Raw genomic sequence first — 18603 nt, 5'->3', positions numbered from 1 at the left:
ACTTGTCTGCAGGCTGGGTGATTGTACTTGGGTGTCTGCATTTCTCTAGTCCCAAGAGGATGCAGTGGTATTGTGCAACCTGCTGGTCAAACAGTTGGGTGAGTTCTTGTCCACATGAATAGTGCCCCTTGACTTGAATGTGAATACTCTGGGGGGCACAGGGAGCTGGACATGCTGTGACAGATGCGATTTAAACTGTCACTGTCCCCCACCTACTCTCAGCTGTTCATTCCTATCGGTCTTTCTGCAGGGCTGTTTCCATCAATAGCTTCCCCTTAGAACCACAAGTAGAATTTTGAGTTTGTGCAAAGTGAATGGGAGCATAACTTCAGTTTATGTCAGAGTTGTTTGTATACTTGAGTCAAAGTTAGCAATTTTCCCCTGAGTTTGCAAACCTAAGGCCTTTGCTACACTTATGGTGAAACAGGGAAAAATTCCCACTTCTCTGAGCTGCTCTGCGTAAAACATTTGAATGTGCTGTGTGTGCAATGCAGACCTGACTGTCCGTGGTGCAATGGTGCTCACAGAGCTTACTCCTCTTCTGGTGGCTGCTGTGTGCTCAGCCACACAGGAAAAGCAGGTATGGTTCATCCCTCTTACTTCTCTCTCAGTGAACTGCCTTCAGATGGTGCTTTTGTTATTGCTTTTTCATGCTCCGCTTACACTTTTTCTGATTTGTCAGGAAGTTTTTATGACTTTATTTCCCCCTGCTTCCTTGGAGAAAGGGGAATTGTTTCACGTCTCCTTCACTGAGGGGTTGAGATTTCATGCTCCTTGTACTCTTCTTTCCCCCAGAACAAACTCATGTCTTGCTCTGAGCGTGTTTTCTCAGACTGCCATCCAATGCCTTTACCCTGTTAGTAAAGGATATACAACACCTGCAAGAAGCTCCAAGCTGTATTTTGACAAAGGTGCTGGAAAGAACAGGTTCAATGGCTTCATTTCAGGTTCACAGGTTCTAACTAATGGGGCCTTACCTAACTCTTCAAGTACAGGGGCTTCCTTGAGCTCTGAGATAGCCGCTTTCAGAAGCCGAATTCTGACTAAATCTATAGTGAAAGCTTTTCCCTTCTCAGTAGCACTAGTATATTGTAGCCCAGCAGGTATCAAAAAACTTAACAGCAACTCTTCCTGCTGTGCAGATTCTGTCTCTCTTCCCTTCTTCTGCCCCTTTCTTTCAACACAGAGCTGGGAATTTCACTTGGCACTTTCTTCTGATGCTTTTTGTACATCTTTCATAACCATGGGACCAGTTCCTTTGGAGGAATTGGGTTTCAGCTCCAAATAATGTCTCCTCCAGGAAATCTCTGTGTTTCCTTAGTAACTCTCTCTGTTTCTGGTCACTGCAGATGGTGGTCAGGGATTCAGGAGACAATCACTGGTGTCCAGTTACTGCTGCTGTTGGAAGCTGCCCTTTCCACACAAGCAGGTCTAGGTCAGAAGGAAAAGACTTGTTTTTAGAGCTCTGCCTTCAGATGCTGGCTGCTCATACTTTGCTGTGCGTGAGCAGCACGACAAAGCAAAGCTGTTGTGCCTTGGCCTCTGTCAGCAAGTCATCTCCTCAGCTGCTGTGCCCTCTGACAGATTCATCTGGTGGCAGCTGAGCTCCTGGAAACCTTCAGCAGTGCTGGAAGGCTGTGATGGAGGTAAGGTAGCTCAATCTGCTGCCAGGGGCTTGGGCTGGGGCCTCCACAGCACATGTCCACTGATGTGCTCAATTGCATGTCCAATACAAGGCCTGAGTAAAAAGTCCTCTTGGAGAATCTCCAGTTACCAATAAAGTTTCTCATTCTTATTCTTTTGGTAAGTGCTCAGATAAATCTGATTGCTTGGGGTGAGGCACCTGTGAGTAGATGATCAGAGCCATGTTCTGGCAGATGGATGCTTTTCCAAACCCATGCTTTGTAATACTTGGAGTACACTGAAGTATTAAATGCCACCATGAAATGTAACTGAAGTGTTTTCAGTGGCAGAAGACCACAGACAGATTATGCTTTCCAAAAAGTACACAGATGCTGACTTTGGGCTTGTCTCTCTGCTTTAATATATCCCTCTCTAGGCTTTTGTAGTGCTTCTTTTCTGGAAAATTGCTGGGGTTTTTTTTTCCTTTTTTTTTTTTTTTTTTTTTAATTTGTGCCTCTGCAATTATTTTTCTGTGGAAGGAAAGAAAGTGGTTTTCTGATACTTACGAGGCAAGCGAGTAGCAGGGCTGCCTGGAGCTAGGCCACGTGTGCTACCGGCCGTGAGTACAGCACCCTGCCCTCCTACTGTTTGCAGAATGCATCCAGCTGTTTAATTGGGCCAAGTTTGCTCTGAGGACATTACATTACAGCATGTTCTCTGAAGCACTGGTACTGTCTTTATCCTCAAACCTCAGTGGCACAGTGCCAGCACACATTAATTGCCCGGCAGCCACAGTGTGCAGTGCTGGGATCTCAGGGCTGGGTACTGCCTGAAGCACATGGAGGAATGGAAAATGGGGTGCTGGAGGTATAATTTCCCTTGTGACTTGTAACAAAGTTGCAGAGGGTATTCACACTTTGATAGCTTGATTTTAATACAGTCAAGCTTGAGTGTTGTTTGCGATTCTTAGTTTACGAGTTTATTTAGACTTTATAAACTGTCTCCTAGATTGACTCCCACGAGAGCACGTATAATAATAACCTACGTGTTTTTCTATTTTTCTTCTGCAGGCACCTTACAGAACAAATTAGTGTGGAGAGGAAAGGACTTTAAAGAGAGCAGTCGTACTGTCGCTTGGCTCCTGGGAAACGCCAGAAATGCGATGCAGGATGCTGAGGTGTTTGGGTTCTGAATTTGTATGTGGCTTTGCCTGTGGGATCAGGACATGATAGTTCCTTTTCATGAGCATTCCTGCCTAGATCCTGCCATCAGTCACATGCTGGGCTCTGCAGTCCTGGCACTGCTCGAGTCCTGCTGTCATAGGAGGACACTTTCACAGTGACCGACAGGTTCAGGGATCCGGCTGCAGTTATAAATATTCCTGTGCCCCAGCTATCCTAAAGCCCATTCTCATCCACCAGCAAGTGATCTCAGCTCATGTATTTAGCATGTTATGCTTAGTTAATATTTTATTTTTAGATTGCTCTCTGAGAAACAAAAGCATATTGGTTTTCAAATGCAAGATTGACCGGTCTTAATGCTTTGTGAGGGGTCTTGCAATGGTGGGGACAGACACAAGTAGGTTACCTCACGCATCTCTTGGTTACTTAGCTTGTGCTTCTCTTGTTTCTATAACGTGTCCATCTTTGTTTTTAAGAGATTCCTAAGAACCAGTCCCTTGATTCAGCTTTCATCAAACAATATAATTTCCTTACATCTGGATGCAATGCTGCAAACTGAGTTCTAGGTCTGTCTGGAGCAATTTTAACGATGTCGAAACAGAAGAAAAATATCACTCGCTTTTTGTTGGACTTTTACAACTTCCAATCTCAACGGGCCATGAAATTTAATCTCCCCTGTCCTGGCACTTTTGCGATGGCTTCCTCAACTCCTGGGCTGGATTTATTCCTTTCCTGGTGAATGTTTTTTGTGTTGCAATGATGTCTCCTTAAGGTGAGCCTACAAGTCATGGATGTGATGATAACTTCAAGGGCTTTATCCCCAACTACAGCAGGAGGAGAAGTACACAGAAGTGAGATGTCATCTTCAGCTCAGCAGAACTGGGCCCAGGCTGCAAGATTTGGGATTAGTGTTTGCAGTATGTATGGGCTGTGTGCATCCTGCTCTGTGCATATCCAGCCACTGGAAGAGAGTCCTCTGTCCCACCAGCAGCCCGTGTTGTCTCTGGGGCCCTCCTTTGGACCCTTTTGTAAACAGGAGCATAGCAAATGTGCATTGTGTTCCTTACGTGCTAACCAGCCCAAATGTTTTGAAGGTTTGCATGCCTCTGTCCAGGAGGAAAAAGGATTCTTAAATTGTTGCCGCCTCTTCCCAGAGGTGCACCAGCTTATGCTGTGCAATCTGCTGGGATGTCTGCCCACATCCCAGCTGCTGGCAGTTGTTCTCTAAGGATCAGCCTGAAGCCAGCCAAGAAACCCCCACTTCCAGTTGTAGCAACTCCTCTGCTGAGAGGAGCTGCTCTGTCTGTCCTGAACAAGAACCCTAAGCAAGTCCTTTGAGCTCCTTTGTCTAAGTACTACGACATTTGTATACTAAGTTTTGTATGCTAAACAAGTGAAGAAGCAATTGCTGAGCCACGGTACTGAAAAGTAAGAAAACAGAACACTGTTATGAAAAAGAAATCTGCTCCCATGCTGTGGCAAATCCATAGAAAATCCAGTGTAAGAGCAGGATTTGATTTCCTAAACTTGGAGAGAAAAGTAGTTCAAGACTGGCAGCATAAGGGCTGGACCTGTGTAAGACACAGCAGAAGAAGTGCAAATTGCAAAATGTCAGTGAGTGATGTGCTTGGCGGCAGACCTTACAGCAGCAGGAGACACATGAGCCAGGCGCATGGCAGTATTCTGCTGAACAGCTCCTGTTGTGATGGACAACTTTCTTGTGGAAAAGCAGGGGGATTTTAGCCATAAAACCGAAGAGTTTAGTGAAGGGTGAAATTGCTACTGGAGAAGTACCTCTTGGGACCGATGAGTTGATTAACATCCCTGCTAACCTCAGGCATCCCAACTTTACAGCTCCTCTGGAAGCTCCTGACAGAAAGCAGCGGAATTATTAATGGCATCTCCTCTGTGTTACTCATGTGTGTGTCCTTGAATAGTGACAGGAAGGAGCCTGGGGCCGCTGGATTCCTCTGCAGCTGAGAATGGCTGCTGTGGGCTGGGGAAATGCGCAGAAAGAGCAGATCCCGACATAACTTCCACAGAATCACAGAATGGCCAGAGTTGGAAGGACCTCAAGGATCATGAATCTCCAACCCCCTGTCACAGGCAGGGCCACCAACCTCCCCATTTAATACCAGACCAAGCTGCTCAAGGCCCCATCCAATCTGGCCTTAAACACCTCTAGGGACGAGGCATTCACAACCTCTCTGGGCAGCATGTTCCAGCACCTCACCACTCTCTCTGTAAAGAACTTTCCCCTGACATCCAACCAAAATCTTCCCTCCCTCTACTTCAAACCATTTCAACTTGTTCTGCTGTTATCTACCCTTTCAAAGAGCTGATTCCCCTCCTGTTTGTAGGCTCCCTTTAGGTACTGAAAGGCAGCAATGAGGTCACCTCACAGCCTTCTCTTCTCCAGGCTGAACAAGCCCAGCTCCCTGTCTTCGTAGGGGAGGTGCTCCAGTCCCCTGATCATCTTCATGGCTCTCCTCTGCACCCTCCCCAACAGCTCTGTCTTGTTCTGGGGGCTCCAGACCTGGACTTCCCTTGCCTTACACTTCTCTGTGCAGCACACTTCTACTGCTGGCACAACGGGAGAGAGCAATGCTCTTCAGACCCAAAGCAGGGTTCTCCAGCCAAAAATGAGCTGGCAGTGCCAGAAAACAATTTGGCTTTTCCTCCTTCAGTTTTCACAGCTGGCATTCTTTCAGCTTGAGAAATTTAAACATGTTAGGTGACCGTGCCATTAGCTCATTTTGTAGGAAAAAGTTATGTATATGAAACAAGAATAAGAAAGGGAATGGATTATCCAAAAGAGGTTTTCCAGCTGACCAGTCATCCAGCAAATTGCACTGTTGCTTTTTGGCTGCTTGAAGAACGTTTGGACTTCCATTTGATTAGGAAAAATGAAATAAAATCTATATTTTGCTTCGCATTACTGTCTATACTTTCAAAGCAGTCTGGCAGCTTTTCCCCTGTGTAACCACACAGCGTATGGGTCAGATCTATACACTTTGTTTTCCAAAGGTCACTCTGGCTCCTTTCTTGCCATGTCACTGCAATAAGCATTATTCTGTGAAGCGCAGCACCGACTGTGTCTTCCAGAAAATGATGCTGCTTTTCACATTTCCAATCTTTAGAGGGGATTTAGCACACACATCCATATCTACTACATAGCCAGGGTTCTGCTTCGCTCTGTGTACAGATATGTATGTGCCTATTCAATGCAGCACTGTTAGAGCAGCAAACTCCCCAGAGCTGGTATTATCAGAAGTTGCTATGAGAAGGAAAGTCTGACCTCACTGTTTGCTTGAAATTGAAGTTTCAATAAGCAACGGTTGCAACGAGCTGCATTTCCTTGCTATAGAGGCAGGATACTCTGCAGCTCAAAGTGTGGCAGGGGCACCAAGCCCCCTGCCCTGCTGCTGAGAGTGGCACAGCTTCATGAGTGACCTCAGCAGCTCACGGAATGGAGACACAGTGCCCATTGGGTGGGGAGACTTTGTTAATAATTGCAATAGAGAGCTTGCAGGCACTGCAATACAAATGCTACAAGTAGTATAAGTGGGGAAAAAAAAAAAAAAAAAAAAAAAAAAAGTAATCTTTACCACGGAATGAAGGTTTTCTTAAAAACAAACAAACAAGTAAAGATGGTAATGGTGTCAGTGTTGAATAATTGATACACAGCCAATGAATGATCGAACAAATCCTTCCTTACCTGGGACTGCGTTGTGAATTTGTCTCAACTGTGAACAAGAGGCAGCAGGAAGAGAGATGTGGGAAGAAATTACTCCTGGGAAAAATGCGTTTTGTCAGGCATATGGGCACTTATGAAGGCTACTGGGATAAACAGAAGTTACTTCTCTTAGCACTGTAAATGTGCAAGGCTGTGTGAATGTAGAACATGTGGTAATTACTTAGAAATCATTTTTTATCTTGTATATATTCATGAATAGTGCTGAGCAAAGTTTCCCTTTGTATTAGATTTTGGGTGACTTTTTTGGTTTTGTTTACCATTTTTCTGCCATTAGTTTCGAAGGAGGATTTTTCATTTCCTTCTTTGATATATTTAAACATTGTCACATGTAGTGGCATGAAATGATGTCACTACAGGGCAACCCATTTTTATTAAATCTGTCCTGCCTATGGGCCACTGGCTGGCCAGTGGGAGCCTGGGGCCATGACCCACCAGCAGGATTTAGGCCCCAAGAGAGCAGCTGCCTCTGAGAGCATCAGCTACTGCAGCCAGCGCGCCAGAACGGACTGAACTTTGCACTGACTTCAACTGAGTGCTGAGACTTTCTGTTACTCCAGCAAACACCCACACAAGTTTCTCTGCCTTCTGTTTACAGCTCTCTTCGTGAAGGTGGGTTGTCAGCATCCAAAGGGATCTGAAGTCTGACAGCAGAACTCAACAGGTCTCTGAGCTGAACCTGTAGGCGTATAGCCCCACTTTCTTCTATCTCGAATGAATTATTTTATGAAGCTTAATCACTTAATTAAGGATCTTAATTACTTTTGTGACCTCTATCCTTCTGCCACATTTAACTCAGACAAGCTCAGAAGTTGAGTTATGGGGCAAAGGAGCAGCCCAGGTGATAGCAGGGACATGGACGAGGCCCGGTGCTGGCCTCACCTCTGCAGGAAATTGGCTGGAATGGCACTGCTGAGCTCAGTGACACAAGAGGAGCAGAGAGCGCAAAAGCAAAGGGCTCTGATTTAAGAGAGCCTGAATGCAGAAGGCAGCTCTATTCATTATGATTATTTCATGCCAATGAGCACCCAGGAGCGGAACCCAAATGAGCAGTGCCTTCTGCTTCACCATGAGTCACTGCCTCTGTCCACAGAGGGTGAGGGGGACATGGAGGTTTCCACAGAGGCGTGTGCTCAGCACAGCATGTCACTGCATTGCAGGGCTATTTCGGTAGGGCCTGGTGGGATGTAGGCCTTGTGGCACCTGGGCAGTGAAACCTGATGCTTCCTGCATGCTGCCAGACCCAACGTGGGGACCAGAGGAATAGCAGCTTTGTCCCAGTGTGCTCCTGCAATACGTGTTTTTTTTCTTCTTGTTATTATTGTTTTTGGCTGGTTATCAGTCATTTCTGTAACCTCCCAAGGTCACCACTGGACTCCATCACAAGTTTCTGTTCTGCTAGCTGTTATCAGGAGTACAACACTCATTTTCTTGAAAATGAGAAGCCCATCTGTCTACTTCTGACCTCTGTGACTGTTAAGCTTGTTTATCTCTCATTGATTTCTATGAAGGCATAAACTTGTTTATCATAGATTTCTATAAAGTCGCAGAATATCCCCTCTTTAATCCCTTTCAGCACTCTGGTGACTTCCAGGTATAGTCAGGGCCCTGGGGCAGCACCCACCAGCCTGGAGGCCTAAGTTAGGCACCTGATGAGGTGAGCAGAACAATGAGCACTGTGCTTCATTATTCAGTTTCCATGGCAGTGAGCAGGAGGTGAGTCATTCCTGATTTTGACTTGTCATCCTTGGAGCCTCAGCCCAGCTGTGTGGCTTTGGGACCGGCGACTTCCACCCCTTGCTGTCTGTGCCTCAGTGTGGGATAGTGGGGCTCTGTTCAAGTGGGGAAGGTGTCCTGTGGAGGCATAAGACAGGGGAACTTTGGTGGGTTTGTACAAGTGTAGGAGTGGCCAGCTGAGGCCACAGCAGTGTTGGGATTTAGTGGCAATGCAGGATGTGCTGCATACGTGCCTGACTAAATCCATTTTCAAATGCTATGAATCCCTTCCTGCTGTTTTCCCAGTGGCCTCCTGGCATTGGGAGCAAGGACACAGAAGGGCACGTGCCACGAATACTGACACACTACGGTGTCTCAAATGGGTTTGTGATTCACCAAGCCATGCTGAGCAGCTGGAATTCACCAAAGCCTGAAAAGCTGTGCGGGAGACATCCTAAAATGGGGCTGAAGAGATGGTCTCATTGGACTTACATTGTTGTAAGTCAACCATAAAACTGCATCTGGAGAATTATCCATTTTAGGAGCTGTGCTGTTATTTCCCATAAATTTTCACCTATCCTACCTAATTACTTATATGATCAAAAGCACGTGTTGTATTTGAAAACTGAATTGTGTTATGGATTACACAAAATGCAATTATGCAGTACCAGCCCTCTTCCTGGGTCTGACGCTGCTGGCAGCACAAACAAAGGAGTGGCCGTCGGCTGGAACAAAGTGGCAGCAGAGCTGCCGTCTTTGGCTCTGTGTTGGCAGGGACTGCAGGGATGTGAGGGGCTGGAGCCATAGTGCATCTATAGGGCAGTGGCCTTAAGGCTGATGGGCCACATTTTGGATCTCACTGAGTTTGATTCAGGTCTGAACACTGAAATCAGAGAGGGCAGGATGTGACACATCATGTCAACATGATGGCATGTGGTAGTGGAGAAAGGGGGGGGGAAACCTACACATCACACAGCACTGTATGAACATACCCATCTGTACACATACATATACCAGTTTGGTGCACTGAGACACCATTAGCAGCTCAGATGCTTTGGGGAGCTGGGTGCTCATGCACACTGCTGGGTGGATCCTGCCTGCCCAAGAGCACTGGGCTGCCACACAACAGCTCATGGGTTAAGAGCCGCATCGTCCCCTCACCTTGCTGTGCTGGAGACACAAAGGTCCATGTCTGGTGTGCCGTGCCTGACTCCTGCCTGACCCAACACAGACAAGTGGCACGCTCCCAGGAGGGCCGTTCCTTCTTGTTTTCCTAGAAGCCACCTTCCTATCTTTTAATACTACTCCTTCACCCTTGCACGCTGCGCCCTGCCCCGCCGTATCAGCGGTTCTTTCAGACACCTCTCTGTGCTGCCAGGAGGTGCTGTCCCCGTGCCAGGCCACCCAGATCAGTGCTCACAGACAGACCACAGCCACAGCTGCAGCACAACTCCCATTCAGAGTGGAATAAGGAGACGGCAAACGGCATCAATAACACATGCCCCTTGCGTGGCGTGCACAGAGCCCAGCCCCGGGCCACGTCGGGCACGGCAGCGATGCGAGGGACAGTGACTGCCGAGCGGCACAGAGTACCTGCGCTGAGAGCGGCCGCTCGGAACGAGCCGCAGTGCGGGGCAGCGGCTGCGCTCAGCCTCCAGGAGCCCGGCCGCCACCGTGACCCTGCCGGGCGGCGCGGCCATACGTCTCGGTACTTGATGTCCACATTACGGCAGCGAACGGGCGGCAGGGCGGGCCCCGGGGGGAGCCAGGCGGCGAGAGAAGGCCGCGTCCAGACTGCCTCACCGGGCCGCCCACTCGGCAGGGCCTCGCCAGCACAGGGGCCGGCCAGGCAGCGCGCGGGGCTGCGGGCGGGGGCGGAGGCGCGCGAGTAAACGGAGGCGCGGGCAGTCGGGCTAGAAGGGGAAGCATGGCTTCCTCCCGCCGCCTCTGGGCCCTTCCCCGCGGGGGGCGGCCCGGCGGGCCCCGGCTGCGGGCGCCGAGAGCCGGGCGGGGCGGGCCGGGCCGGGCCGGGCCGATGGCACGTGGTGGCGGAGCTGCCCATGTGACCGGCCCTCCCCGGCCGCCGCGGCTCATCCCCCGCCCGGCCCGAGTCCCCGCCCGCCTCGCCCCCAGCGCAGCGCAGCGCTCTCCTGCGTGCAGCAGCCCCGCACCGCAGGCAGCCGCCGCCGCCCCGGACCTGGCGCCATGGTAAGGGCGGTGCGGCGCGACCGGGCGGGGAGGCGGCCCGGGGCCGTGAGGCCGAGCGGGCCCGGCGCAGCGCGCTCAGACCCCGCGGCCTCCGGCGGCCATTTTAGTCTAATTTTAGCCCGGTGCGGGGGGAAGGGGCGGTGGGAGCGGCCCCGGGGCGGCAGCGGGCGGCGGGACCGAGGGCCGGCGGCGGGCGGCGGGGGCGACTTTCCCCGCGGCCGCCCAGGCGGCGTCCGTTCGTGCGTCCGTGTGCCTGCGCGCCGAGGCCGGGCGGGCAGCGGGGAGGGAGCTCCCGGAGGGCTGTGTCCCGCCGGGCCGGGGGCGCTGCCGCAGCCGACGAGGCCAGGCCGGGCCGAGCGGGATCGCGGCGGGGCCGCGGTGGCGGGGCCGGGCGGGGATGCGACGCGCTGCGGCCGGGCGGGCGGCGAACAAAGCGCGGCGGCGGTCTCGGCTCCTCGGGACAAAGCCGCCGCCCCGTGCACCTGCCCGCACCCAGCGCTCGGGCCCAGATGCAGGGGTTGCTCTGAATGCAAGGACGCTGCGGATGTGCTCTCTGGCTCGGGAGTGACTGTTCCGCGGGTTTGTTTTTCACCGTGAGCTGCCCGCTCGCCCCGTCAGCGTTTTGTTTTCTTACTGCTATGGGTTTGGGGTCTGACGGCTTGGTAGCGTTACAGGAGCCGCACGCGTTGTAACCCCGCTTTGCTCGGGAAGAAATAGCGATTGGAGAACAGTGGCGGTGCGAAATAGAATTGGGGAGTTGTTAAAGCGCAGTGTCGGGGCTGACACAATGCAGAAAGCATCTCTCCTGCTTGTGGAGCCTTACATCACCCAGCAAAATGAGAGTCATGACAGTGCTGGCTGCAAACCACTGCCGTAGCGTTTGTTCCATCACAGAAACCCACCCTGGCCCCAATCTACAAACTCCCGCGTCCAGCTCCCTCCCCACCCCCGGGTGCACGATCAGGTAATGGAAAAGTGTGGGAGCAGTGCGGGTGTGCGGTCGTCTAGAAGCCTGGAATTAAAGCGATGCTGTGTGGACAAGGTTTTCACCTCCTTTATGTCCTCTGCACCAGTCCTGCAAACACGACCAACCTCGCAGTGCGCTCAGATTGAGCACAGTGTTTTTATTGCTACAGGGGCAGGTGGAGTTCTTTATCTGTTGCTGTGGGCTGTTGCGTTGCTTAGCGAATGTTAATTTTTGCTGTTTAAATTATTCCTTTGATCTCATTTTACAGGCTTCTGGAGTAACAGTGAATGATGAAGTCATAAAGGTTTTTAATGACATGAAAGTAAGAAAATCTTCAACCCCAGAAGAGATTAAAAAAAGAAAGAAAGCTGTTCTCTTCTGCTTAAGTGATGACAAAAAGCAAATAATTGTAGAGGAGGCAAAGCAGATACTGGTCGGTGACATTGGAGATACTGTGGAGGACCCCTATACAGCCTTTGTGAAGTTGCTACCATTGAATGATTGCCGATATGCTTTGTACGATGCCACATATGAGACAAAGGAATCTAAGAAGGAAGACCTGGTATTTATATTCTGGTGTGTAGAAGCAAAGCTTGCAGTTAAATTCAAATATGCGTGACTTAACACTGGTTGGTTGAATAACTGTTTTTCCTCCTTTAAAGGGCTCCTGAAAGTGCACCTTTAAAAAGCAAGATGATCTACGCAAGCTCTAAAGATGCCATTAAAAAGAAATTTACAGGTATGGACCTAAAAGTGTCTTGGTTGTGAGTCCCAATACTGTTCAGACGCTGAGGTTCTCACAAATACCCCGTTATCCATCTGTCTTTCAGGTATTAAACATGAGTGGCAAGTAAATGGTTTGGATGATATTAAGGACCGTTCAACACTCGGAGAGAAACTGGGAGGCAACGTGGTAGTTTCACTTGAAGGAAAACCCTTATAAAAAGACAGACAAGTGCCATCTGGATCTAAGGAGCTTCCATTTCTGCAGCTCGTTCAATTGGAATAGTATTAGTCTCCCTTTCTCCTTCCCTCCTCAAAAATAAGTCCCTTCCCTTCTGCCCCTGAAGGAGATGTCATTGTTAAGCAGTCTACCAGTGATTGCCATTAGACTGTTTAATCCTGGTAGTTTTATGTAGGATCCAAGGAATGCTTTCACGTCATACTCTTAGCCAAAACTGACGCTGCATGCATTCCTTGCCACATGTACAATGAATGTGATAGTTAATGTGAATAGTCTAGCAGACAGCAAAGGGTAAGCTAATTGAATGCCTTGAAAGTATTGTCCACTGGTGGGATGGTAGACTCTATACAGTATTACTTACAGTTGCACTTGATTGCAGTTCCATGAGGCTCTTGTGCATTCATACACCTCACCTGCCTTGACAAGCCTATTTTTGTGACATGGCAGCACACAACACTATGCATTTAAAGCACTTTTTTGTAATATGTTTGACCCGCCCCTCCCCCCCAAAGGAATGCCAATTCAGTTGCTGTAGCTGTGTCATCAAATTATTGTAGTACCTCAGTTTCATTCCTGTTACATGCATATCTTTATAAATGAAGTAGCTGTTACGATGCCTTTTGTTTTCCATTGAATGTACACTACTGAACAGGAGTAGAGGTTATCTGTTTACCATGTGAGTCTTGAAACACTAAAGTTTTGTAAAACATTGGTCATGATGGCAATTTCTGTATTAAAAAGAGCCTTAAATGGAACATTGTTTCTGAGATCAAAAACTGGCCACGTTGCAATAAAACTTGTGGCTTATTACAGAATGTTGCCTTGTTTTCATTGGAAAATATAGTTTTTAAGTATGTTTAATTTAAGCATATTTCAAATAACTTCTGTGGAAAGTATTGTAAAGATAAACAATCATTAATCTCATCATAACTAGTGCAAGTTTTTCATTCCTAATCGTGATTTAGGCACGGCTTTACAATACTTCGTGGCGCTATTCCGATCGTTTGGTAAAGGACCTATTCCTAGTTTACCGTAAAAGCAGCTGCTGCTGCTAGAGACTATTAGATTCCGTGAAACACTTGTGTCAGAAACTCACAAGTACTGAGGAATTAACCATGCAGTGTGTTTCGTACCTGAATGCTCTTAAAGTTCTACATGTCGGAGTAAAACCTTACATGGTATCTTGCAGCTCTCTGTTTCGATAAGATGGTGTGTAAAGACGGTTATGTGTAATGCGGGATACAGGTTGGTGAAGTTTTTGCTTCTTAAGCGTTATTACAGTTAGCACTGACTCGGTACAAGAAGTATCCTCGATGAACTGTTCTGCTTGTTAACTTCTATGTAAATAGAACTGGAAAGTGTTTGCCACTACTGAGGCTTGCACTGGGGACATGTTTTGGCTGAGAGCCAGATAATGCTCTCCTTATAGAGAATTTGATCTGCTCTGTGTGAGCAATCCTCCGCTAGCCAGAGCTATTTATGGCAAACACATGCTTTTGTATCTTGTCATCGTTATCCACAAATGGCAAAACTGGACATGATTCTGCTGGTATGTGTAAAGGCACTCTGTTAGGCAGCCAGTCACAGCTGAAATGTACGTGCTGCCGGAAGGAATGCTCTTTATCATTACCTTATTTTAAAAAGTTGGTGGAGTAGAGCTGAGGAGCTCTTAGATATTGGCCCTTGACTTTCAATTCATAGCCCCCTTTTTTGTAACAAGAAGCAAATAATCATCAACTTTTTTTTTTAAAGTTTGAATAAATAAAGATACTGTGTTTAGGCTTTCTTGTCCTGTAGAACTTTAAGACTTTATTTCAGGCTTCTGGTTGTCTTTACGACTTGCACGCCTCATTGTGTTGGCTGTTCTCCATAGGCTAAACTCAACTAGAATTTAACTAAAAAGGCATGACAACCACTGACTTACTAAGTGTATCAATGAGTCTTGGTTTTGTTCCACAAAATTCTCCTTTCAGGAATCTTTTAAGGCTGAGAAATAACTGATGGTATGCATGTTGTCTACTTAAAAAGCAACACCTTTTTATTCCTCAAATTAGTCTTTTATTTCTGATTACTCACATTGCGTGCAAAGCCCAGTTTAATGTAAAAATCTACTTCGTTCTTTATGTTTGACTTGAGTTCAGCATAATGAAATAATCATTTTAACTGATTTTCACAAGGTATAAGTGGTTTCTTTAGAAAAAAAAGCCAAAACTGAAAATGTTAAATTTTAATAAACAATTTGAATCTCATTCTAGACAGTAAAGTTTTGTTGTTTTTTTTTTGTTGTTGTTGTTTGTTTTTTTTTTGGTTTTTTTTTTTTTTTTTAAGCAGTACTGTGTTTAAATTTAATGTTTGTCTCTCCTGCAAACAGTCTGGAAAGATGTCTGTGGCTTCTGAACTGAATATTATTATTATTTTTTTTTTTAAACTAGCTTATATGTATATACACTCAGTCCAAGTAGATCTAAAATTGAAGCACAAACTGTATTTATGTAAGATTCAAAGCTACCAAACCAAGTTTTGGATCAGAAAGGATCAGCCTGCCTTCAGTTAGTTCTTGAAATGACTGACGGATGCGAGGTCCAATTCACATGGCTTGCTTTTTTTTAAAAAAAAGAAACAAACAATAAAGTGCTACAGAACTGTTACTGCTTGAATTATAAAACAGATGAGAGACAGCTGGCATCTGCTCCAAAATGGTTTGTCAGCTGTTGTTTTCTGTCATTATGCAAAATGGTGAGGGCCTCATTGTGATCGAGGAGTAGAGAAAAATCCTCTCAAGTTGAATATCTTCTGTGTATCTCGATGTAGACATGACTTTTGGGTATCTTGGCTTCAGTTACTTTATTGATCAACATTAAATAAAATTTTCATGAGCGTAGCATGCGCAGAAATGGCATTTTTCTTCTAAGAGATAGTTCAAAACCAGCGGTTGTTTTGTTTTGATTTGGTAAATCCTGGAAAAGGTATAGACATACAGGCCTGATTTCTCTGACAAAGGAAATCAAGCCCCCAACTGGGGTGAGTAGGTGATGTTTGTGATTGTGGCTATTTTGGAAATGCAAAGTTTAAATTTGTAAGGACTTCAGTGTAAGAATCATTCCCAGTCAGCTCCTTAAGCAAGCTTTGAGTATGGTCAGTAAAAACCCAGAGTCCATTTCTCCGAGCAGAAGAGTCTCTCTCTGCTGTGTAATTCCCTCCGAACCCGCAGCGTACTACAGCGTAAGTCAAATTGCCACAAGCTGATAACAAGTTTTACTCTCTTATGCCAATTCCAGTATAAACCAAATTTTCATGTCTGCCTATTTTCATAAACTTGTAAGTTCCCCTTAGTTTGTGGTGGAGAGTTAACGATTGTAGAGTGAAAACATGGCACTAATGGTGGATGAAGGATCATCAATGTAGCACCTGTCTTTAAGTATTGAATTTCTTTAAAATATTTCTGATTTTGAAAACCTGGTATAAATAAAATTAATTTAAATGTCACCAGATGTGAGTGAGTTTTGTGTTCTAGGCTACGCTAATTGGTTTAGCTGTTGTCTTTGGATTGGGAGTAATTCAAGCAATGAAGAAGGGCACATTGTGGAGTAAATGCGTCGTACCAGGCATTTTTGTGACGGATTTCACCTGCAGCTCACTCAGTACAGCAACCAGCTATAGCAAAACGTAAGTGTAAAGAAATACTTGGTGGATAGATGCTGAATAGCCTTTTTCTCTGTATTGGATCTTGGGTTGTATCTTCAGAAAATTTTTTTGTTTGTTTTTGAAGTTAGTAAAAACTCTGCTGACAAGTCTGTTTTAATACTTTAGAGAAAGTGGGTTCTTGAAATATAGAAGAGGTGACTGTGAAGCACACACACAGTGATGAAAATTGACAGTGGTATCTCTACTGTTAATGGAAATTTTCTTATATCTAGGAGTAGCTTAAATGGAGAGGAGTCAATCTTGTGAACAAATCTCAATAACTAGTCGAGAAGCAGCTTCATGAGATTACCTGGTAAAGACTTAATTTTACTCAGTGATTTAGCAATTTTTTTAGCACTCACCTGACACAAGCTTTCTGTTGCGGTTGTTTACGGGATATATATGAAAATAAGCATTAATGGTCAGTGAAAGTTCTCTTAGATTCATAATTAATTTTATATACATTACTGCTTAGTTAGAAATGGAAGATTTTTTTTACCTATTCTCATATCTGTTGTTGGATGTTCTATTTAACTCACATATACTGCTGTTTACTGTACTTCTGACTTCTGCCAATACACTGCAGTGAAAAGTCAAAGCCTTTGATAGCTGCAATATTCCAACTGATAACATCACTCACAGTGTTTATTTCATGTTATAACTGTCTTTCTATATCGTAGCACTTACAGCAAAAATTTGCTGCACTGTGCTGAAAGTAATTTTGACGCTGCCTTTTCAGTGCCCCATTGTGGGTTAGCATTTCTACTGTCAGATTGGCTTAATAGTTTCTTAGAAAACTAATGATTGGAGAAGGAATTGAAGGTGCTAATTGTCTTTAAAAGTTTCTGAGTGTCAATTCAAATGGTAAGGAAAAAACCCACGCAAGCTGTTTCCCAGTGTTAGGTTAATTTTTTATTCTTGTGTGACCAGGGTTAGGAACGTGTGTGGCTGCAATCATGCCTCTCCTCTCCCACTTCTTTATTTTTAAAAACAGCTGTGTCACTGCAAATCCCTGCCATCTGCCCACCATCTTCTGTAAAGCTGTACAAACAATCTCCGCTTGTACCTTTTAGTACCTATTTTTCCTCACTTGCCTGTGATTGTACAGATCTTATTTAGAGAAAGCAAATGCTGTAATATTATGCTGCTCAAAAGCTTTTCTATTATGCAGAAAGTTAAAAGCATCAGTTACTCTCTGGCGAGCACAGCTGCAGGGTATACATGGGCTTGAAAAAGAGATGTGATTTTGAGAACCGGTTTAGAGAGCCTTATTTGTGTCTGCTTCCTTTTACTGGCAGCATGGCTTTCATCTCTGACCTTCTATTAAGGCTGATGCGAGAACTAAGCTTTTCTTTCATTTTAGCTGTTTCAACAGAAAATTGAAAGTGCGTGTAGCAAACAAGGTACAGAGAAGCAGAGGAAGATTTAGAACAAGCAGTTTTTCTTAGAGACCTGGATAGCTAAAGAAAATAAAAAAAACCACGTGTGTTACAGCAGAGGATTGTTTTTTTCCTTTTAATTTCAACATGAGCTTTCAACTGTAAAAGCTGACTTTATGTTACTGTTTGCTTTGCCGAAATAGACTGATTCCTCAATGCTTCTAAGCCATGACGTATGAACATAAACTCTGTATCAAAGTAAAATTTATTTTAGTCCTGCAAACATGAGGCCATGCATAATTGAGATTTTGGTCTGTGCTAATTTATCGATGGTGCATTTGAACATTCCCTTTAAAACATGTATTTTGTTGATTCTGCCAAATGCAATAATTAAGCTATGACACTGGGCATTAGAATGAAAATAGCTCTTAATTAGGTGATTGCAGGTGACAAATGTAATTCGCAGTCATATTTTAGACTCCTTAGCCCTGTTATTTAAGCACAACTTAGCCATGAAACACTTCCCAGTCCACAGCATTTGTTGCCTGCAAAATTTTTTTAATGAAGTGCAAAGTTTTAGCTCTTTGTTGACTACCCTGATGCAGAATCTGTCACTTGAATGCTTTTATTCTTTTGCATTTCTGAATTCCCTTTGTAATGCTGCATTATTTCTCTGCATCCATACTGGAAAATCAGTTCCCAGAACTTTCCTTCTGAGTAACCAGAATTCCTAAACAGTATTTATTCTGTGTGACTAAAGTGGAAAGGCATCTTGTAGAACACCCATAGGAAACAAATGCATGGCATTAGCCTACGTGGCCACTGAATGTGTCTCTTCCTACGTCTCTTCCTGCCCACCTTTAGCTGCTGCTTGGTCCTGGCGGCAGTGTCACCCCATTCAGGTTGGCGTGCAGCAGCCCAGCTCAGACAGCATGTGGAAGCTGAACAGAATGTCTTATTTCTATTTAGGTAAAGACTTTACCAGCTGGCTGAATGCCTTGTTTGCTGGTAATGCTGGGTGGAACAGCTACCATGGTCACACTGATAAACACTTCCTTTATTTTTTTTCCTCCTTTTTTTTTTTTTTTTTAACCTGTTCTGTCAAAACCTGGCTTTGATTCTAGCCA

At 45.7% G+C, this 18603-nt stretch overlaps 1 protein-coding gene across 1 annotated transcript; it reads left to right on the top strand.

The window, feature by feature from the left end:
• The first annotated feature begins 10408 nt into the window (after positions 1 to 10408).
• CFL2 (cofilin 2) lies at positions 10409 to 14662 on the top strand. The gene is made up of 4 exons (XM_042814952.1): positions 10409 to 10482; positions 11718 to 12025; positions 12112 to 12188; positions 12280 to 14662. The coding sequence occupies exons 1-4, from the start codon at positions 10480 to 10482 to the stop codon at positions 12390 to 12392; spliced, it is 501 nt and encodes a 166-aa protein (XP_042670886.1). The 5' UTR covers positions 10409 to 10479; the 3' UTR covers positions 12393 to 14662.
• The last annotated feature ends 3941 nt before the right edge of the window (positions 14663 to 18603 follow it).

This window comes from Centrocercus urophasianus, unplaced genomic scaffold (genome assembly GCF_019232065.1).
Source record: "Centrocercus urophasianus isolate 14NV4802_14NV808 unplaced genomic scaffold, USGS_Curo_1.0 seq_14, whole genome shotgun sequence".
NCBI classification, from domain to species: Eukaryota; Metazoa; Chordata; class Aves; order Galliformes; family Phasianidae; genus Centrocercus; species Centrocercus urophasianus.
Note: the sequence above shows the minus strand (reverse complement) of the source record. Positions and strands in the feature narration are given on the sequence as shown.